The sequence below is a fragment of the Erpetoichthys calabaricus genome, chromosome 3 (genome assembly GCF_900747795.2).
Source record: "Erpetoichthys calabaricus chromosome 3, fErpCal1.3, whole genome shotgun sequence".
Lineage (NCBI taxonomy): Eukaryota > Metazoa > Chordata > Cladistia > Polypteriformes > Polypteridae > Erpetoichthys > Erpetoichthys calabaricus.
In genome coordinates, this window is record NC_041396.2 from 98,598,607 (window position 1) to 98,622,888 (window position 24,282).

Here is a 24,282-nt window from a genome sequence, read left to right on the forward strand (position 1 = left end):
TCATGGTCTATTTTATATCCAATTTAAATTTTTTTGAAACATAGTAACCATATGAAATTGTACAACTGTGGTGTAATTTATTCATACAGTATTTGAAAGAATAACAACCAATAATTCTACTTAAAAATAAAACAGTCAGTCATGACCAGAATTTGTAATTCTAAATGTTTAGTTAGCCTAACGTTTCATTAAAAGAAAGATGACAAATTGATCTTCAAGTAACATATTTTTAATATTGTTGCAGGTGGCAGCAGAAACTGTATCCTAAAATATCATTTTTTTTTTGTTTTTTTTTTTGCTTTAGGATTTATAACTTTATTTTAATCAGTAAAACCATCTCCAAAACATAGAAAATGGAAAGTAGATCAATTCTGGCATCTCTCCTGTTTCTTTTTTTATGGGTGTTCAAGAAATTCACAAGAACTGTTTTCATTATATTTCAGAGACCATGGGGAACAATGAGTCATGTGTTTAGTTTCCTTATCATTAGGAATGTTGTTTGAAATAGTTTTTCTGTCCAAGGCCACACAATCAAGACATAGTGAAGTTTAAAAATTAGGTACAGTTAATGATTAATTGAAGTGGTATAATATAGTTTATATTCTGAAGAGCCCTTGTTTTTTTTCTGTATTCTGAATTTCTTAAACAGCAGTGCAATTCTTATTTTAAATTAATGCTTTCTACTAAAATATAAGCCAGTGAAGTGTTTAGTTGCAATGCAACATTTACACGTGCAGTTTTTAAAAGAGTTTATTTGTTTATGAAAAGTCTTGTTTGAATGTCTTATTACTGCCTTATTGACTGGAGTGGAGATGCTGAATAAACCTTAATTCTCATTTCATTAACAGAGCATTTTGTGCCGCCATTAATGAACATTAAAAATGTTTTAATTAAAGATTTCTAATTTTTTATTAGGTTTTTGTGTACATAAACAAATCAAGAAATTCTCAACTATAAAGTCATTATGATCATAAATGACAACAACAGGTCTTCCCTTTAAAAATAAAGAATACCTAATTTTCCCTTACCCTTCATCTACAGAGTTCTGTAATTTTCTCTGCTTTCCACCAGCATTATTCTTTCCAAGATGATTAACTTCATATTTCATTCTTTATATATATATAATACAGTTTATTTTTTAGGTTTTCTTAATTTTTTCACCCCTGTTATGATTATCTTGTCAAAAGGACTATTGCACAATAACAGTGTTTACGAGTTTGCTAATCAGTATTTTCAGTGGCAGTCTTCTTGTACATAATTTTAGTGAGTTGTGGACAGATGCAGCGCACATCTCTGATTAGCTGTCATGTAGTGTGATATATACAGTGACTCAGTCATAGCACTCTGCAACTACTCATGACAGAAATCAATTAGTAAGATGTTGGGATGGACAACTCTTGTGTGCGACATTTGGCTACCAATGAGCACTCAGTCTGAAGTACAATACATAAAATCATGATTGGAAGGAAAAAAGTACAGTTTGTGTTTTGGACTGCACAAACAGATGAATGGCTTGTCTGCTCGATCTCTTGTGTTTTTTTTCTTGTACCACAAAAAAGTGGGCCTGATATTGAGACTGAACTCACCATACCTAAAGAACATGTGTATAGCCATCTGCAATGTTTTACTGGCTGCCAGTACTTTCATGCCGTAACAGTAAATTTGAACATGTGCTTAAACGTTGTGACAAATTAATGTAATCTATTGTTCCCTGTGTTTCCTAGTCATGTAATCGGAGTCAAAGTCGTCAAGTTTGAGGCCAGCTTTAGTAGACAACTGCATGCCACTTGATTTTGGAGACAGTGTTACATTAAACCAGATTCATTACTGAAAGAGGAAGCTGAATAGAGTAACTGTTAAAGAAAAGCTAGTTAGCAGTACAACCTATCAGCAGCAACTATCAAGAGAATAAAGGGACTTGTGTATATTAAACACTCTATATTAAACACAGTCTCATGGATGTCCTGTCACAACTGGCTGCAAATCATACAAGGCATTTGTTAGTTACTTGACGTATTATTGAAAATCATCAAGGAAAGTTCCAAGTATGTGTATTATATTTAGAATACACATTTTCCAATGGTCATGGTATTATTGATAAGCTGCAGCATAACAAATATTTTAACTTTTTTAACAACAGACTTTTTCCCAATTGTACAAAGTTTTGATAATTCTAGTATACTCTTTATAAATTGTGAAGTAACAAAAATTAAACAATATGCTGTTCATATTGTTACATATGCAGCTACAACTCCAGTGCCTTTAATGATTTTTAGTAATATTTTAATGGAAGTTAAATGTGATTTGGGAGTTATATACTGCATACAATGGTGTAGTGCTTGTCACTGCAAAATTTCATTCCATCTTGTGTGCAAATATGTCATAACAATTTGATTGGCTGATGACAGCCATATTGTGACATTCAGTTGATATTTCTTTATATTTTTATAGCGCCTCATGCTACTGCACTTTATGAAATATTACATACTGGTTGCCTTAAACATATATGCTGTGTAGGTTAAGTATTGTCAACAACTCAGCATTTGTTCTTGTTTGACTTCTGTGTTTTTGATCTACTGATTTAGATTGTTTGTTAGGGAAGCTATAACTGTAAATGCATTGTAAAGATTTGTTTATGCCTAGTGCCTAACTCTAGTTCCCCATGATCCTAAAATTCAATTCAGGTTGAGCAAATCGATGGGTCAAAATTCAGTGCAATTTGGCATTTACTCTGTGACCTAAAGTTTGTTTTCTTTTAAACTAATTAATTCAAAAGGTAATTACTATATTTCAAAAGCTCTGGAAAAGAAAAATTATAATTCATTCATGTTTTTTATTAACTCATTTTTTTACTGTAGCAGTGCAGTAGAAGGAAAAAGCAGTGATAAAAATAAAACCAAAAGATAAACAATAAAGTGTTGGTATGTTCTTGTGATTAGTTACCTAGCAAGAAAATGAACAGCTAACAAGTGAGGTAAACTGATACTGGTTACGTAGCATTAATGTGACCACAGTGAATTGCATTTATTTTCTTGTCATAAGGCTGTCTAGCAAATTCATAAATGTATTATAAACTTCACCAGACAATATGGTTAATCTGTAAAATCAAGATTTCCTGATTTTTTTTATCTTTAGGCACTCTAGTATGCATTATTGTCTTTTGTGCAGTGATGTTTTTATTTATGGTGTATATTTATTTCTAGGAGTTTAATAGTAGAGCTTGCTTCCATCTCTTCCTTAATTTTCTATTATAGGGTACACATTTAGGAAAGATAGAAGCAAAATGTTGTTAATTTGTTATGTATATTTATTTGGTGACATTCTAAATGACAAAGCTGTTGCAGGTGATAGACCAAAAAATGTGTTGCAGAAGGTCCTTTGCCTCTCTTTTGACCTTTCCAACTGTATACAATTATGTTTGTATAGAGTGGCTAAGTAGTATCTGCATACTGTATCTTCGTTGATCTTTTTTTTTTTTTTTTTTTTAAATCTTCTTTTCCTCTCTTAGGGTGCTGGACAGGACAAATTAGGAATCTATATAAAGTCAGTAGTAAAAGGAGGTGCAGCAGACTTGGTGAGTTTCATCTTTAACAAAAGAAACCATATAACTGTAGATTAAAAGGCAAAAGCATTTGCATTATTATTATCTACAGTTACTTAGTAAGCAGCTAAACAAATCTTTCAAAGTTATGCCACATTTAATATTAATACAGTGTCTTTCATCAGGACAAAGTCAAATCTTCAAAATTACCATTTAAATTTGTAGTGTTAGCAAAAACATTAAACAAGCATGCAGATTAACCCTCCACCACTGCTGCCCAGAAAAATTATTTATGTATTTATTTTTAAACGATAATTCCATGTTTCTTTCCTATCTTGTGGCAAGTATTTGGATATTTGGCTGGTGGTTTGAATGTGTAGTGCTTGCTTCTCTGTGCAGTGTATGGGTTTCAAGTGTAATCAAACTTGAAGATTACAGAGCTTACCTTCAAAAAGAAGCAAGTAGTTTGGATGCTAAAAATTAAAGATACATCCATAACAGAAGACTGGAATGTCTTGCAAAAAACAAAGTATTTTTCTGTGTAATTAGCAGTCAATGCCAATCAATGAATACAGTTGCAGTGAATGATATGCAAGTTGTTAGATCTTTAAATAAAAAATGTCATTCAGTTCACCACCACAGGTCAAGTAATTACAGTCAGATTTTAACTGTAATTATATAATAATAATACAATATACCTCTCAACAACATCAAAAATGTAAGTATCAAATTAGAATTTGTTTAAAAACTACATCAATTGGGGGAAACCTAAAAAGTAATATGTAAAGCATAAATCCTGTATACAGATAAAGGGTCTTACTTTGGTAGCTTCTCTAGGTTTATTTAATTTTGTAGTAGACGACTTAAGCTTCATAATAAAGGCAACCACTTTTAGAAATTATTATGTTTACTTGTTTTCTTTAGGATTCTTTTTTGGTTAACTATATGGAACTTGTCATTTCAGGATGGTCGTCTAGCAGCAGGTGATCAACTTTTAAGTGTTGACGGAAAGAGCTTAGTAGGACTTTCACAAGAAAGGTATTTTTTAATAATTGATGTAGTTTTTGTTAAATAGCATCCAAATTTATTTCTTCTTGTTCAGCCTTGATATTTTTTTGCTATATTCTTAAATATGTAGAATTTTTAACTTTATGTAGATTTTCCTATTGTTCCTTTTTCAGTATTCTCCCTCCTTAGACCTTTTTAATTTGTTTATTTATTATGATAAAATTTGTTGCCGTTTGTCAAATTGAAAATTTTGTAATGTCAAAGAAAAAGTAAACTTATATGGTACACCCTAAATTAATTACAAATAATTAAAGGAAGAAATGAGTGATTTGCATATTTATCTTCTTTGCCATGACAAATAAAGAACATATGTTCCAGTGAAAGCAGCTATATTTAAAAATCATCAGTTAGATAATGTACACCTGTTTTCAGAGAAGTTGTTTCCCATTAGTTCACATGAAAATACATCTATCTTTGGAAATCCCAAGTTGATTATTACATTTTCAGTTTGATCCCAAGGTGATTAATATAAAATTACATCAAAAAGACTTAAGATTTGAAACATTTCCAGGATAAGGAAAATTGTAAATACATTAGTAAGGCATTGAAAATTCCCAAAGTACAGTCAAGTCTTTTATGAAAAAAAAGAAAACTTGGAACCAGAATGTACATACCTCTATTACAAAAAAAAAAAAAAAAACTTGCGATGAGACATGATCTTTTGAAGAGAGACAGAGAGTCAGAGAGACACTTTCACATCCCGCGACACTGTCAAGTCACGTCATACTGACATCCTTTGGAAGCAATTCACGCCGTACTTACAGACATTTTCAAACAAGATCACAGTCATCTAACCTCTCAGCTGTTGACATGCCCTATTTACCACCATTTTGAAACAAGAACACATTCATCTAACCGATCAGTTACCTTATTAATGCGTATCTAAAAGTTGAAGCTAATCGTCTTTTCTTTATTAAATCGAATCAAGCAAAACTTAGAACGGAACATATGCAAGGTCTCATTGATCACATTCAAAATTCAAATATCAATAGTTCAGACAAATTCAAAATAGGTAAAGCAGTAATATTACCATCATCATATCAAGGTAGTCCTAGAGCATTGCAACAGTTATATCATGATGCAATGGCAATATCCCGAACTATCAGTCAGCCAGATATATTTATTACAATGATGTGCAATCCACAATGGCCAGAAATCTGCAGATTCTTGAGAATAATGCCACCGGCTACATTAGCTGTGGATATCCCACTTTCATAAGTAGATTGTTTTATCAGAAAGTCTTATTTGTATTGAATGAATTCGAAATGGTGTTCGGTCAAATCGAGCCTACATTTACACGTTGAAATTTGAAAAATGGGGTTTGCCTCACATGCATTTATTGGTTACTTTGCAAAATAAATTATTAACTGCTGATGATGTAGATCGCTTTGTCTGGCTGAAATTCCAAACAGAGAAACCTATCCTGAATTATGGTACAAAGTCATTAAACACAGGGACCTCATTTAAAAGATTCTGTATGTTGGGACTCAAAAGAATAAAAGTGTTTAAAGAAATTTCCAAAAGCGTTCATGCAAACAACAGATATGACTAAGGCTGGCTTTCCTGATTATTGGCGAAGAGATAATCATCACGGACAACACACTTATCACAGAAAGAAAGATGGTAAAATTGTGACGCTCGATAATTCAATGATTGTACCATATAACCTGTATTTGTTGAAACGATTCGATTGTCATATTAATGTCGAGAATTGTGCATCGGTTATGAGTATTAAGTACATCTACAAATACATTCATAAAGGGCACGATAGAGTACGCGTAACTTTATCAAAAGAACAGTCTCAGGATGATGTTCAAGAAGCAGAAGCTTTAGAGGTAGCGAAAAATAGAAATACAAAATTATTGGCTTATTTTGAACTTAATAAAACAGACGTAAATGCAAAAGCATATATGTATGCGCAAATTCCTTAACATTACACATGGCAGAAACAAAAAAGAGTGTGGCATCCAAGAAAAATTTATTGCAAAAGTGTTGCTCGATTAAATATTTTATCACCAAAAGATATCAAACAGTTTCATTTAACATTGTTGTTACGTTACTCGAAAGGAGCAACGTAATATAAAGATGTTCTAACTATAGATGGAACTAAGTACGGTACTTTAAAGAAGCGGCACGAGCAGCTGGGTTATGTAAAATAGACGACTATATGTTTGAAATGATGTCTGATGCCACTTCTGTAATGATGCCTGACAAATTAAGACACTTCTTCGTGTACTTTATTATGACGGGTGAAGTTGATGCTTTACAATTATGGGAAGCGTTCAAAGGACTATTATCCGAAAAGTCGATTGAACAAACGTCTCTTTCGATCATCAAAGAAATGTTAGAAGCAGAAGATTTAACAATGCAGCAATTTGGACTCCCAGAAGAAATAGACGAATCAGAGGTAAAGAAAGAGATAACAGCAGACGAAAATTTAACAGTGGAACACCATAAAAATTATATCAGTAAAGTTAATTCCAAATATTGTTTTTACTGAAGTTTTAATTTAAAAGTGAACATAATGCATATGTAACAATTCCCATGAAAAAAACAATCTCTTTAAATTGTATTTCTGGGAAAATAAACCTGGGGGTTGGCGAGCAGGGGGCAAATCCCCCTAGTTTATTTATAAAAAAAAATGCGAACCAATACAGAATAACATGGAGTGAAGGCATGTAGTTACTTTGGGAGCTATGAAGAATTATTCTTGTACATTTGCAGTGAGATAAACTATTGATACTACTATTATTACCTGAATGTTTTAGAAATCTAAACTTACAAAATCTTACATTAAGTCTGTCTTACATATTACTCGAATACATGATAGATAACTTACCACATGATAATGTCTAAATTGACACATTCACAAGGGTAACAATATTTTCAGGTAATGAAGTTACTGGCTACAGAAGATTTTATTTTCGATATTACTTTGTTAATATGATGTATGTAATATAGATACGGATCCTGAAATACTTTATTTTACAATAAAGAAATTTGCTTTTAAAATTAGAAACTTTTTTTCAATTGCAATGTACAGTACTGCAGTATTTAGTTCAGATACCTATAAATGGCCATTTATCATCCATAAATAGTGTGGAATATTTTAATAATGTTGAAGAAGGCAAATATTAAAGGGTTTTAGACTAAGCATGTATTTTTGAGAAACATGAGGAAACAAAGTGGAGGCTTTCTCCTGCAGAGAAAACTGATTTGCAGTCAGTGGTGTAGTAAAGCATTTGTGAAAAGAAGACACTTGTCCATTTCAAGAGGAAGTTATGCACAATGTCATAAATACAGCATGATCAAAGACATAACTACAGAGGATGATCCAACAAATAGCTTCTCAGAGGAAAATACCAATAATGTTAAGGAGGCAGAGTTCAGTGCTCTAGTGAGATTTGGTTGGAAACAGATGTTACAATTTAGGTGTAAGGCTTAAATGAAAGCAGTGTATACAGAACTTTTAGACAGGCATAGATGGATTCAAGATGTTATTACAGTAAAAGCTTGATCTGCACTAAGTACAAAATAATTATCATAAACTTTAATTCTTCACACCAAGTTTGATTTCAATTTTTTCTCATTTTTCCAAATGTGTTAGAGGGGTGGTAAAACGTAGCTATGGTAATACACCCTTATTAAGTGGGTCAATATGAATTTACTGTTCACAATTGATGTGTTATCTTTTTTCTGTTGCTGATATTTGGATAATTTTGTAGTTTACTATTAGAACACAAATGTTCTCTGCACAAACCATATTATTTCTATTTTGTGTAATTGTGGATCTACTTTTCGGAAGAAAGCATATGATCATTTTATTTAGTTGTATTGTAATATTGATAATTTCCCTTTTTTATCATTTCTTTCTTTTTTATCATTTCTTTCTTACTATAGTGAGTTATATTCAAACATTCTGCAACAAAATCACACACTTTCTCATTTTGTAACATAACAAAGATTTGCAGGTTAGGTGCATTGGTGATCCTGCATTAGCGATCCTACATTGTCCCTAGTGTGTGCTTGGTGTGTGGGTGTGTGCACACCCTGCCCAGGATTTGTTCCTGCCTTGCGCCCTGTGTTAGCTGGGATTAGCTCCAGCAGACACCCGTGACCCTGTGTTAGGATATAGCGGGTTGGATAATGACTGACTGACTGACACAAGAATACAATTCATAATACCTTCAATATCAAAGGGGGGGAGTATGGGTCTGGAGGGACTGTTTGGTTCAAAATTCAATACCATACAATTAGGCTATGTTTACAGGTTTTCTATGTATACATGGTTTCTAACAATAAATGTTTTCTCTTCTGTATAACAAAACAAAAAAAGTTGGTAATACATTCCCTAAATAAAAACTGAATTTCACAATCAAAACTGTACAGCTTGTTTATTCTTCAGTTACTCAGTTCACTTGATGTCCTATTCTATGCATTGCTGTGTAATTATTTACAGTAGACTTTGGGATGGCGTGATGTTGTAATGATTAGTACTGCTGCCTTTCATATCCAGTGTTCTGGGTTTGAATTCTGCAGACAGTCATTTTCTGTTTGGAGATTGCATGTTTTCCCCAATATTTGTACTCCAGTTTTCCTTCCCCATCCCAATAGCGTGCAAGTTAGGTTAATTGGAAACTCTGATTGGCCCCCCTCTGAGTGATTGTGGCTGTGTGTGCACGTGTATGTGTGTGTCTCTGTGACAGATTGGCATACTGTATGGCATTGTTTCCCAACCTGTGCCCAGTGTTGTTAGAATGATAGTTCCTGGGATCTCCACTCCTAAACTGAATTAAGTACATTTGAATATTATGTGTATGCTAGATGTTTAGCTGGACTTTTGACTGACTTCTAAATTGATGTAACATTCATTTTTTTAACTTCAAATGAAAAATACTTAAAATACATCTAGTTGGAACAATTCACTCAGTGTATTTGTCTTTTATCTTTTAGGGCGGCAGAACTAATGACTCGGACTGGCTCTGTAGTAACATTAGAGGTAGCGAAACAGGGAGCAATTTACCACGGATTAGCAACACTGCTTAATCAACCATCCCCAATGATGCAGAGGGGTAAGAAATACTTGGTTTTGGAAAACTAATTGTTAAATAATATAGTGCTTAATGTTAAAATCAAGAGCATCAGGAAATTTCAGCTCAAAATAATTGTCTCTTTTAGGACTCTTAACATTGTCGGTTATAGCTTGATGAATTGAGAGGGTTATTTTGAAGTCCTTTATGGTCTACCAAATGAACCTTGTGATATGGAATGATAATTAATGGATCTATTTTGCTTAAGAAATTGCATTCTGTTTTTTTTATCCTTTGTAGGATGAGTGTCTTTTATATGTTTATACTAGTTTATCCTTCATCCTGTACAGTGCCTTTAACATTAAAATTAATTAAAATATTGATTAAAATATAAGCTGCAACCTAAAAATTGTATCTTCTAATAGTTTCTTTCCCTAAAAAGTATTCACTGTTCAGCCCAGAGAAGAGTCACAAGTTGTAGTTTTGTTTTATATATGTACTGTTAATGTGTTATTTTTCCCCTGATTAGTAAATCATGCTCAAATTTAAATTGATAAGAATATTTCTAATTATGGAGCAGAAAAGCATAATTATGAATAATTGAAACTCACTAAATACTTTCATGTCATACCTCTTGAGTTTAGTACAATGTATACACTTTGCAATTTTCATATTTTTGCTTTTATCCTTATTTCATATCATTTAATAGGATTCAAGCTTAGGTCCGGACTGTTTTATGTGCTGATATTCATCTGTTTGTTCTGAAGCTATCAGTTTTCCTATTAATACATGCTTGGCATCATCTGGCCTCTTCATACTTGCAGTCCATTCCATGACATTTAAATGTCCATTTTTAGACATTATATACATTATATAAAGCCTATATTAGCTTGTTTTGTGTTCTTTTTTCTGTTAGGCCTGGCAATATATTCTTCTTGATACAAAGAAACATAAAATAAGGTTTTGAAATTCAGTGTATAATGCTACTGATAACTTAGTGGTTGTTTTTTTTTTCACTTTTTAGCAGTAAAATTAGAGGTCTAATGCTTTGGATATTGCTGTTAAATGCATGCTCTAATTAGAATTGGCTGCAGAAATGTTGCACTTTTAATGTTGCTGTCATCCATCAGTAATGAGTCATATGCCAATAATTAGCCATGTTATCCATGATACAGTAGATATTCAGAGCTTTTTAGGCCTTTGCTTCAGTTTTTACGTTCCTTACAAAAAAAATTTAGTTATACCTATAACCATGTAAAACAGCTAAATGTAAATGAACAAGTCACTTAATCCAGTAGTTAAAAAAAGTAAATGATTATAAATCATCATGGTCTTTGTGAGAAGCAGCCCGGACATAGACAGACGGACATCGTGTTTACACCCAACACACGTTTCTTATACAATATATACAGTATTTAGATCTGCACAAACCCAGCGCCTCCAGCACCAAACCCCCAAAGTCCAGGCCTCTCTCTCCAGTGCCTGCCTTCTTCAGGCTGCCTCCACTCCTCTCTAACAAGACTCTTGTCCACCTCCGCCCCGACTCCAGTCACTGTCTGAAGGGAGGCGGCCCCTTTTATGCACACCCGGAATGGGCTCCAAGTGCTTCCCGACACTCCTCCGCGTGGCGGAAGTGCCGGCTGCACACCCAGAAGGACTCCCCATTCTTCTTCCCCCCAGCACCTCGGGTGTGGCGGAAGTGCTGAGGTCCAGGGCCCTCTAGGCACCGGGGCGCCCCCTGGCGGTGACCACGGGCCCCTACAGGGTTGGGCTTCCAAGCCCTGCACCCGTGGTCCCCTGGTCTGGAGGAGGCGCAAGCCTTCCTCCGGTTCTCTCGGGTGTCCCGGCTGGGTACCACCCCCAGCGGCCTGCCACATCTTGTAAGTCATATTGAATAAAGACATTTCCACACTTAATGTTTCAAAACCAGTAGAAGAAAAATGAAAGCTAACGTTGAAAGAAAAAGAAAAATATACAAAAGTGAAATGATACCAGCATTTAGATTGAAAAAACCCAACTTTTTCATGTTTTTTAGATACATGACAATATCAGACTCTTTTTCATTACCATAATGTTTTGTAATATTTTTCAACTCGTAATTTAATTTTGTTCTGTAATTTTTACTGTTTGTGAGAAATGGTTGCCTTCTAAAAGCCTGAATTAATGGCCTGTAGTCACAGATATGGTAGCTTGTTTTCCTAAAGAGGTGCAGCTCAGAATCAAGGTGAATTTTCCCTACTAATATAAAACAAGGAGAAATTATAATGTAATTGCTATAATAAGCAAATGTGAAGCAGTTTTTTCAAACATTTATTATTGAGTGTGTTTTCATGTTCTTTTATCTGTTAGCCCAATACAACTTACTTAAAGGAATACTCCACTCAATACTTTATACTGTGATAGACCTGTCTTCTTGTCAGTCTGTGTTTCTGTCTGTCTGTCCATCCGTCCACATTAAACAACTCTGCCATCCGGGAACTGATTTTTATTGAAATCTGGCACACTTATTTTTAAAAGAAATTTGTCCAGAAAGTTCAATTTTCATTGAGACATCTCAAACAGATCACACTGTACAAAGCTTTAATATTTCAAAATCTTCCATTAAAAAGCATTGGTGAATGTGCAATCTCATAAAACAGAGAAACACTTCTCATTTCACAGAGAAGTTACTTCTGGAAATGAATGGAAGTAAAAAGCAATTCTTTAAGCATATATGAGACTGAGTTAATATTATCTGTAAATTATTTTCATAAAGAACCTAATTATTAACCTGCAGTTAAACAATGTTTGAACTAATTAATTACATAGAAAAGGCACAGCAACTCTTAGTTAAAATTAAAATAGATGTGTTTAGAAAGGGAACTATGGTTGATATGCGGACAAAAGATTGGAGTCACAGGGCATATAACAAGGACTACACTGTAGTATACTGTTTCTACTGTACAAATGAGGCTCATTGTGCCACAGACCACAAGGATGGAGCAAAGCTGCAGGTTGCACCATGCTCAAAAGAATTGCTTAGCCGCAAAACATATGCTAAAGACTAAGCTAGGGTTACAATTTATCTCTGTCTGAAGAGCCTCTTTTGTTGCTGTGTATCTTAAGACTGAATTTAAAATCATTGGGATTAGTGTCACATTTGGTATTCCTATTATACAATAAATCAGTTCCTTTCCAAGTTTTTATTTATATAATTTTAATGGGTTTTAACTGACAGTAATAGCTAGATGGTACAAAATTTCAGTTACTCACCCACCCTCCACCACTAACACTTATCAGTCAATGCAGTTTTTACATCACTTGAGTTGGAACCTGCTGTGTGTGAAAGTTAATCAACCACCACAAGCATGGTTGGGCACATTTTTACAACATGACATTGTAAATTACTGCTAAAAAGAATGTGTTTAATGTAGTAGACTAACACATGTAATTGTTTCTGTTATTGCTGTTATTTTTGAATATGAATCATTGCTACAAAAATATTTCAAAAACAAAAATGTGATAACTGACTTGCTTCGGCATTTGAATGTTACGGCATGCATACATTTTTTGTTTTATATGTTACTTACACTGTGTTGTTGGTAGAGGTGGCAGAGAAAAATGTTTAATATCATAGTTTCATGGAGATTCTTAAATCCGAACTTGAGCATATTCATTCTTCTCACTAGTACATCATAGTTACTCAAGAACTAATTTATTGCCCAGTATCAAATCTTGCAAGTACGACACTATTGCTATCACCGATCATGCCCCTCAGATGTTGGAAATTGAATCACTGTGCCCAATACACTAATTTATTAGGTGGCATCTTAACTCCCTATCATTAGTGGATGTGAAACAGAATTCCCCTCTAACGTATTTATTTTTTCTTGAGACAAATGCATCCTCCGAGGTCTCTGCAGGAATACGCAGGGGAATTCTGTAGGTTTTTTAAGAGGACAGATTATTTCATTTCTTTCCCATAAAAATAAATTGGAGACCAAGAAGGCATCAGAGTTAATCAGTTAAATTACCAGAATAGATCAAGAATACACCAGGTACTTTAAAGGAAAAGACAGGTTCTGAAATTAGAATTTAACCTCTTGACAACAACTGAATAGCTCCTCTTTAAATCATGACATCATTACTATGAACATGGAGAGAAAGCCAATAGATTTTAGCCCAACAAATCCACAAGCATGAACTTTGCAGCGCAATAAGAGAAATTACCAACACAGATGGAGATACAATCAAAAACATAACCCACACATTTAAAGATCACTATAAGTCCTTATATTCTACTCTGTTTAAAGACAAGACACAATCTAATGAGTTTATGGATGCATCACCAATACCACAGCTAGATAAATAGAATCACTGGATTCTATAAACTCACTACAAAGCGGGAAAACTGCAGGCCCTGCTCTCTACTCAGTGGAATTTTATTAAAAAAAATAAATAAATACGTTAGCTCCACTATTATTAGCAACATTTATATAAGCTACAGACAACAAAATTCTACCTCAAACTTTTCGCCATATATTAATTACCATCAAATAAGGACTAATTACAATGTGCATTATACCAACCAATTTCATTTCTGAATAATGATGTTAAGATATTATCCACTATCCAAAGTTCTAGCTAGAAGAATTGAGAAAGTGTTTCCTTCTGTAATATCACAAGACCAAACAGGATTTATTAAAGGCAGACACTTAGCTTCTAACTTTCGGCATAAGCTTAATGTAATATACAGTACTTACCCATAAAATCTTAATACACCAGATCTTATTATCTTTGGATGCAGAAAAAGCATTTGATGTAGTTTAGTGGAACTACCTATTCACCACATTGTACAAATTAAGATTTGGCCCAAATATATATGCATGGATAAAACTACTTTATAACAGCCTAGTTCCTGTTTGTGTATTAATAACATTATCTCAAACTACTTCAAATTAGAATGTGGTACTCGATAAGGATGTCCTCTACCACCATTGTTTTTTTGCAGCTGCCATTGGCTATTCATTTTTGAAATGCTTTATTGGTAAAGGAGATTATCAGAGAAGGAGTTGAACAGAAAAAAATTACTATATGCAGATAATGTGGTACTGTATATCAGACTCACAAACAAACAATCTTACCTGTAGCTCTTAATACACTTGGAGAATTTCAAAAGATTTCTGGACTCAGAATCATCCATCCATCCATTTTCCAACCCGCTGAATCCAAACACAGGGTCACGGGGGTCTGCTGGAGCCAGTCCCAGCCAACACAGGGCACAAGGCAGGAACCAATCCTGGGCAGGGTGCCAACCCACCGCAGGACACACACGAACACACCCACACACCAAGCACACACTAGGGCCAATTTAGAATCGCCAATCCACCTAACCTGCATGTCTTTGGACTGTGGGAGGAAACCGGAGTGCCCGGAGGAAACCCACGCAGACACGGGGAGAACATGCAAACTCCACGCAGGGAGGACCCGGGAAGCGAACCCAGGTCTCCCAACTGCGAGGCAGCAGCGCTACCCACTGCGCCACTGTGCCGCCCGGACTCAGAATCAATTTGAATAAAAGTGTTCTTTTCACAGTGAACTACCTAGTACACAACAACAGACTGGACATCTATCCATTTATTTTATCAAACAGTTAAAATATCCAGGTGTAGACATCACAAATAAATATAAAGATCTTTTTCAATACAATTTTGCTATCAGCATGGAAAAAATAAAGCAAGATGTGAAAAGATGGTCTACCCTCCATCTTCACATTAACAGGGAGAATCAATACTGTCAAGATGAACATTCTTCCCTAGCTTCATTTTCTATTTCAGTGCATCCCTACTTTATATACATTAACAATTTGTTCTTTAAGAAATTAAATTCAGTTATAACTTTATTTATTTGGAATTCAAGATGTCCATGGATTCATAAGGCAACTCTGTAAAGAACTAAGGCAGAAGAAGGCAAATATACAAGACCTTGGACATTGATACATATTGATGAATGTCCACAAGCCTAGTCTCCAATAGAAATAAAATCTTGTTTTACGTCTTTATATGCCCTGCTTTATACCCCAGTAAATACAAATTATCATCAATATACCAATAATCCAGTTGTTCATTAATTACTCAGAATATGGAATCAATGCAGGAAGCAGTCTAAGGCTAAGGAAGTTTTTATCTGTTGCACCTTTACATGATAATCACCTTTTTCTACCCCCTCAGACCTACATAGTATTTAATCTTTGGAACCGTCCAGGATTAAAACACTTAGAGAATTGTACATAGATAATGTCTTTGTATATTACGAACAATTATGCATCAAATTTTACTTCTTACCAATGCATTATTTCCAGTATTTTCAAATCAGAAACTTTGATAGTAGGAACCTACACAATTTTCTACACCTCCCACCCATTTTTATTCCAGAAGAAATACTGATCAGTCTTTAAGACTCAGACAGCAACTCAATAATATATAAAAGGTATTCAAGTCTCTTCCACTCAAAGATCCTTGAGTATGGTGGGGAAAGTATCTTTCACTTAATATCTCAGAAAAGGAGGGGAATGCAGCAATGCATAGAATACACTCTAGCTGCATATGTGCAACGCTTTCAATCATTCAACTTAAAATCTTTCATCAGCCACATTTATCTCATTTAAAATTGTCCAAAATGCATTTAGGGCAAGATCCAACCTGCAAACATTGGAGTCTGGCTCCACTCTCACTGGGCCACATGTTTTGAAAGTGCACACAATTAATATCATTTTGGACAAAAATCTTTGAATGCCTGTAAGATAGCCTTGGTGTCACAATCACTCCTAACCCATTAACAGCTGTGTTTGGTGAACTCTCAGATGGGCTTAAAGTAGAGAAGGACAAATACTGTAATTGCTTATACCACACTTCAACTTGAAGAACCCCAACGCAGCTGTCCGTGGGTAACTGATGTTCTGTGCTATTTGAAATTGGAAAAAATCAGATTATCGCTTAGAGGATCTGTTTGAAACTTTTTTAAAATATGAGAAAATCTAATTAATAAAATTTTATATTAAGCATTTATATCAGGGAAAAGTCTCTGTACATTCTCCCCTCATTGTAGTTTTAAAAGTTTTGCCTTGCTGTTGGTTCTCTTCTCTCCAGTGGGGGTTGAATTCTGTTTTGTTAAGTTGTTTTTAATGTTATTTTCTTTGTTGTTTAAGTTAGACTTGATCATATGGAATGTTATTTTTTTCAAATAAAAGGACCCAACACGAGCCATTGTTGTACAATTGTAAACATTATTAAAATGTCCATGTGAAATCTCAAGTTACGCATAATCTGTATGTTAGTTATCCAGTCTTATGCTCACAGCTTCCAAACTGACTGCTAAAATGAGCAAATGTTCACCAAATACCTCCCACTGGTGCATTAGCACAAAATAGTTGTCAAACTTTTAAAATCCCAGCACAATTAACACATATTTTATTACTTCAGCAGTATGTTAGTGATCTATTAAAGATGTATGTATTGAAACATGAATTTAGTAGTTTGTAATACTACTAATATTATAAAAATAACTAAGCCCATGTTCCTATCTTGCTACTTTAAATGTACCACGTTTGTGGTTTTTTTGTGTTATTTTTAACCATGTGTTAAATGTTTTTATATTATCCCTAAACCCCCCGCCTCCCAACATCATAATACCAAAATTCGTCTACTGTAGGATATCAATAAACTAATATAAAATTTGTATTAACACTTCAAATGTTTCCTTTAATATAATCCTTTACCTTTCTCTTAGAGATTCATAATTGTAATTACAGATGTATTTTATATAAAAATAATATTTTATTTTTTTATCCTCCTGTTTTCTGAATGATATTATCGTTTGTTTCTAAATGGACAAATTGTTTGATTTTTGAAGGGAGGTTCACGTCATATTAAGTGCATTTGCTGCATCATTTTACACCACGTCGTTTGCAGTGGCATGACACATAAGAATAAAGCAAAACTGTTTTCTGACTGCTTCATCTGCAATAGTTAGTCATCATCTTCTATTTCTTGTTTGTCTAGCAATTGTATCTGAATTCAACCATTCTTCATCAATCTAAAATATTGTTTAATTCCTTTAAAAGTTTTATATTTAAATAATTCAGGTATTCAGATTTTTTATACCCACTGTGTAAATAATACTGTGTATTATATTTATTAAAAAATATTCATGTTTATTGCTTACAGTCATTTCTGGCTTTAGTACTGTGGCAGCATTTTACTCTTTTGTCTTTTCATTGCTGTAATAACAGAATGGAATGAAGCTTACAGATAAAGCTTTCTGTGTCCACTAGGTGTATGTTTACCAAATCAATGTCCTCATTGTCCTCTCCAAGTTTTTTATTGGTTAAGCAAGTTTGACTACTTTTTGTAACTTTATAGTAAACTAAAAACTGAACAGTGATGTGTCTTGCATTTTGGGCCCTGAAATAGACAGGGCCGCTTCTTGCATTGAACATTTTGACTTTTTGTTTTACTTTTTACAGTTTCCTTATTAATGCATGTAGTTTCCCCAGCAAACACTTCGTAACTCACCATCAAGCATGTACATTATTTGTTTCCTTCATTATGCATGGTAATCCATTTGTGTCTTTTATGTCCAATGACTAAGGAAAGAAAGTTCAGTTGAATCTGACTGACAAAAAACACCTATTCTTTTTAACCATTTTTTCAGTATTTGGATAATTTTCTACCCGAGTGTTTAAGTTATGACCAAAGTTAATTCCTGTGTTGCAACACACCTTTGGGTCAACTTACTCACCGGCATCTACCAGTGACTTTGGTTTTCTGCTGTTGCTTTATTTGGGCATGATGCTAAGGAGCAGTTTTATGGCAGTTACATTGTTAAAATGTTTTTTTTCTTTCCAGAAACTGCCTTGAACAACTTTTATATAAAAAAAAAAAAAAGGACTGAAACAAATATGCACAGCAGTACCACTTTTTACATTTTTGTTTCTTCTTATTTTGGGTTTTGTCTCAGCTTCAGACAGAGGTCGTGGCTCAGGTAAACCCAGACCAAAGAGCGAAGGCTTTGAGCTCTACAATAACTCTGCACAGAATGGCTCCCCTGACAGCCCACCGGTGCCGTGGGGGGAGTACCCTGAACCAAAGAAAATGTCAGGAGAGGAAAGACTGCTCAAGAACAGGGCTGACCACCGATCCAGCCCTAATGTAGCCAGTAAGTACAGTGTACAAACTTCAGCTATTCTTCCAATATAAAAAAGCGCACATCTAACAAATCATTTTCATATTGTTTGCTTCTCTTGTTACATGGTAGACAGATCAGCATTTTATGCATTCCATGTGCAAGAAATGCTGTGTCAAGCATAGATGAAGAGTGATGGAAGTGAGATTTTTATACTTGTTTTACTTTTACATAAGATAGACCAATACTTACCAGGATTTGAAATGTGCCTCCTCAGTTGAAAAATTTAAAAGTAGTTGTCAGTAGTGGAAGAGCCCATTTTTAAGGCATTACTTAAACACTCAGAACTTCTAAATATTCTATAAAATTACCCTGGCATATTTGCTTTTTGTTCTTGATATGTTTAAAACTTTTAGCTGCCTCAATTTTAGTTTCTTTACCCAAGAGTGGCATAGTCATTCTTAAACTTAGATTCATCTGCAGACTGTTGCCAGTGCTCAGTTACTTGCATGTGCATTGTATTATACTTCTACTTCCACATCATAGAAAAGATATACTGTGTATATGTGTGTGTGTGTGTGTGTGTATATATATATATATATATATATATATATATATATATATATATATATATATATATATATATATATAGATAGATAGATATATACAGATGTATATAGAAAGAGAGAGAGAGAGACACTGAGCAACTCTGGCTTCATCTTGTAGAATGGGGTCTATAAAAAATGTGCACTTTTCTGAAATGACCAGCATCTTTCTGGAATGTCATTGGGCTAAGAGTATTGTCACCTTTCATCATGACTATTTTATGTTTAACATGCACCCTTTTCTGCAACTAAGCTATTTGCATTATGTGAAGGCTCTAACTACATTTACAGCAGCTTTAAGCAAATACAAAATTCTTGCATCAAATACTCAAAGGGTTTCACAAATTTAGACATGTTAGCACCATACAATTTTTCACTTTAACATGTTTCTTAAGCTTTAAGTGTCCAATAAAGCATTCATAATTTGTGTATGTTTTGGCTTTGCTAAACAGACCAGCCTCATAGTCCAGGAGCAAAGACAGTTTACTCAGGTGGACCATCATCAAAAATTACATCTGTATCTACAGGCAACCTCTGCACTGATGTGAGTATAAAGCAGTATCTCTGAAGCAATTTGTGCAATAATCAAATGTAACACACTATGGTGATAATACAGTTTGGGAGAGCAATAATGTAATTCAAGCAATCACTCCCAGCTGTGAAACTATGTTTCAATATCCTGTTTTTAAAAACAGAAAGGTTGTTTCTTTGCAGACAGTGTAGACATTTAAGTGAGGCATTAGTTGCTTCTGACTAATTGATGAATTGATGGAGTAAGTCACTTGAAATGCTTGTGCTTCGATTATAAAAGTACACTATGTATGTGAACAATGCTTGTGCTTCGATTATAAAAGTACACTATGTATGTGAACAATCATTCTACTGCACTAAACATACAGAGCATTTTGTCAAGGAAATATTCACCTGTCAATATTCCAGCCAACTTTTCCAGAGGATAGGGTCACAAAGACAGGATTCAAGATGGCAAAAAAACCTGGGTTGAACTCCAGTTTGTTGCAGGACAATTTAAACTCATAATAATGCATAATCACTCATATGGCTCCAGGCAACCTGACATGTACTGTATACCAGAATTTAATCCCAGGACTCCAGAAGCACAAGCACTAACCACTGTGTCTCGTACCACCTACTACAGGAAGATGCTAGATAAAATATCGGTCTGAATATTTTCTTAGGAACAACAAGCACCTCCAAGACCTGAGGCATATCCAATTCCAACCCAGACCTACACCAGGGAGTACTTTACATTCCCAGCCTCTAAATCTCAAGATAGGATGGGGCCAGGGCCTGCTCAACAATGGCAGAACTATGAAGACAGGTCTATGGGACATCCTGATGATCTTTCTTCTAGCAATATGCCCATTCAGGTAATGATTTGATGAACTTTCTCCTTGTCTAGACAAAACCTTGGTTAAGCTTTATTTATTTATTTAACTCACTGCCCTGTATTTTTTGTACCCTTTTGTAATATAGCTATATGGTAGAATTCATCCAGCAGTAGAAAATGAAGTGTGACAGGACTAAGAAGCAAGTTTGTAATTAATATATGTTCTTATTTCAGTGGTCTGCCAAAAAAAAATTACTTATCACAAATTTTAGATGTTCTTTATAGATTTGATGGTGTTCAATCCTAATCTGGCAGCAGAATTGGTTGGTCATGTCTGGTTTTTAGGAGATTAAAGTTTAAAATGAAATACTATTTTAGAGTACAGTGATCCCTCGCTACATCGCGCTTCGCCTTTCGCGGCTTCACTCCATCGCGGATTTTATATGTAAGCATATTTAAATATATATCGCGGATTTTTCGCTGCTTCGCGGGTTTCTGCGGACAATGGGTCTTTTAATTTCTGGTACATGCTTCCTCAGTTGGTTTGCCCAGTTGATTTCATACAAGGGACGCTATTGGCAGATGGCTGAGAAGCTACCCAACTTACTTTCTTTCTTTCTCTCTCTCTCTCTCTCTCTCTCTTGCGCTGACGTAGGGGGGTGTGAGCAGGGGGGCTGTGTGCAGCTGCTTCCTGAAGGACATGCTGCACGGAGCTTCGCATACTTAAAAGCTCAAAGGGCACGTATTGATTTTTGACTTTGTTTTTCTGTGGCTCTCTCTCTGTCTCTTCCTGCTCCTGACAGAGGGGGTGTGAGCTGCCGCCTTCAACAGCTTTGTACCGGCGGTGCTTTCGCATACTTAAAAAGCCCTATTGATTTTTTTTTTGACTGCTTGCTTTGCACTCCTTTGAAAAGGAAGATATGTTAGCATTCTTTTAATTGTGAGACAGAACTGTCATCTCTGTCTTGTCATGGAGCACAGTTTAAACTTTTGAAAAAGAGACAAATGTTTGTTTGCAGTGTTTGAATAACGTTCCTGTCTCTCTACAACCTCCTGTGTTCTCTGCGCAAATCTGTGACCCAAGCATGACATTCTAAAAATAACCATATAAACATATGGTTTCTACTTCGCAGATTTTCCTATTTCGCGGGTGGCTCTGGAACGCAACCCCCGCGATGGAGGAGGGATTACTGTATTTCTTGCAAAAAGTAGTCCCTTGATATTTTATTTTTTGTCTTATGATCCCCTGAAGCTCTTTCATGCTAGAATGACCAACTAACAGATTTACCAGTTTTCTACTATAAAGTCACTCCAGCTGAGCAATGTCCTGTAAAAAACCTTCTCCTCCATGTTCATCAGAGTCATCTCAAAGTTCTCGGGGGTAGAAATCCAAATGAGAGTGTAGGAGATGAATTTTTAAAAACAAGTATGTTGTAACTGCCAAGTCTGAAGAGAGAAGCTCTACAAAGTAAATCTTAATAGTTGTCTGCCTTTGTCTTCAAAAGTAAATTGTAGCACATGGTCCCCCAAAACCAGCCCCCCAATAAAGGAGGTTCCTTCACCTGGCTGCCATACTCTGTCTCCTCCCCCTTATCAATAAACCCCATAAGTGCAGAATCATGAGTATTTCTGTAAGTGACATAACATGGTGTTATTTTATAGTCGAGGTGTAAAGAGGAAAGGAGACTGCACATTACATACTTAAAGTTAATATTGTTTCTTTTATTATTACATGCCATAAGTATTTGGACAGTGACACGTGGTCCACCTAATTTTCATGGGCTCAAAAGTATTTGGACAAACTAAAATGATAATTTTAAATATTTGGTTGAAAATCCCTTTGCAGTCAGGGACTTCCTAAAGTCTTGAACCCATGGCCATCACCAAATGCATTGGTTTCTACCCTAGTGATACTTTGCTAGGCCTTTCCTGCAGCTGTCTTCAGGTGCTGCTTGTTCATTGGATTTTCTGCCATCAGTTTTATGTTCAGCAAGTGAAATGCATGTCCAGTTGGGTTGAGGTCATTTGATTGACCTTGGCCCTTTGAAGAATCATCCAGTACTTTTGCGTTGAAAAAGACTTGTTTGCTTTTGCAGTATATTTGCTGTATACTATACAGGTGCTGGTCATTAAAATTAGAATATCATGGACAAAGTGATTTATTTCAGTAATTCCATTCAAAAAGTGCAACTTGTATATTAGATTCATTCATTACACACAGACTGATGTATTTCAAATGTTTATTTCTTTTAATGTTGATGATTATAACTGACAACTAATGAAAGTCCCAAATTCATTATCTCGGAAAATTAGAATATCAGTTAAGACCAATACAAAAAAAGGATTTTTAGAAATGTTGGCCAACTGAAAGGTATGAACATGAAAAGTATGAGCATGCACAGCACTCAATATTTAGTTGGGGCTCCTTTGGCCTGTATTACTGCAGCAGTGCGGCGTGGCATGGAGTCGATCAGTCTGTGGCACTGCTCAGGTGTTATGAGAGCCCATGTTGCTCTGATAGTGGCCTTCAGCTCTTCTGAATTGTTCGGTCTGACGTATTGAATCTTCCTCTTCACAGTACCCCATAGATTTTCTATGGGGTTAAGGTCAGGCAAGTTTGCTGGCCAATCAAGAACAGGGATACCATGGTCCTTAAACCAGGTACTGGTAGCTTTGGCACTGTGTGCAGGTGCCAGGTCCTGTTGGAAAATGAAATCTGCATCTCCATAAAGTTCGCCAGCAGCAGGAAGCATTGAAGTGCTCTAAAACTTCCTGGTAGCGGCTACGTTGACCTTGGACCTCAGAAAACACAATGGACCAACACAGCAGATGACCATGGCACCCCAAACCATCACTGACTGTGGAAACTTTACACTGGACCTCACGCAACATGGATTCTGTGCCTCTCCTCTCTTCCTCCAGACTCTGGGACCTTGATTTCCAAAGGAAATGCACAATTTACTTTCATCAGAGAACATAACTTTGGACCACTCAGCAGCAGTCCAATCCTTTTTGTCTTTAGCCCAGGCGAGACGCTTCTGACGCTGTCTCTTGTTCACAGAGTGGCCTTCGCCACAAGGGAATGCGACAGCTGAAAACCCATGTCTTGCATACGTCTGTGCGTGGTGGTTCTTGACGCACTCGACTCCAGCTGCAGTCCACTCTTTGTGAATCTCCCCCACATTTTTGAATGGGTTTTGTTTCACAATCCTCCTCCAGGGTGCGGTTATCCTATTGCTTGTACACCTCTTTTTCTACCACATCCTCCTGTCCTTCCCTTCGCCTCTCTTTAATGTGCTCTGGACCAGAGCTCTGTGAACAGCCAGCTCTTTAGCAATGACCTTTTGCCTTTTGTGTCTTGCCCTCCTTGTGCAAGGTGTCAGTGGTTGTCCTTTTGGACAACTGTTCAACGTCAGCAGTCTTCCCCCATGATTTGTGTAGCCTACAGAACTAGACTGAGAGACCATTTAAAGGCTTTTGCAGGTGTTTTGATTAATTAGTCGATTAGAGTGTCGGCACCAGGTGTCT

General features: G+C 35.3%; 1 protein-coding gene across 1 annotated transcript in view; it reads left to right on the top strand.

The window, feature by feature from the left end:
- The window catches only part of afdna (afadin, adherens junction formation factor a), a 416,944-nt gene that overhangs the window by 354,468 nt on the left and 38,194 nt on the right, over positions 1-24,282 (top strand). The window contains 6 exon segments of the mRNA XM_051924597.1: positions 3,509-3,574; positions 4,506-4,579; positions 9,563-9,681; positions 18,637-18,834; positions 19,859-19,950; positions 20,603-20,794. Of these exon segments, the coding sequence (XP_051780557.1) occupies positions 3,509-3,574; positions 4,506-4,579; positions 9,563-9,681; positions 18,637-18,834; positions 19,859-19,950; positions 20,603-20,794 (741 nt within the window).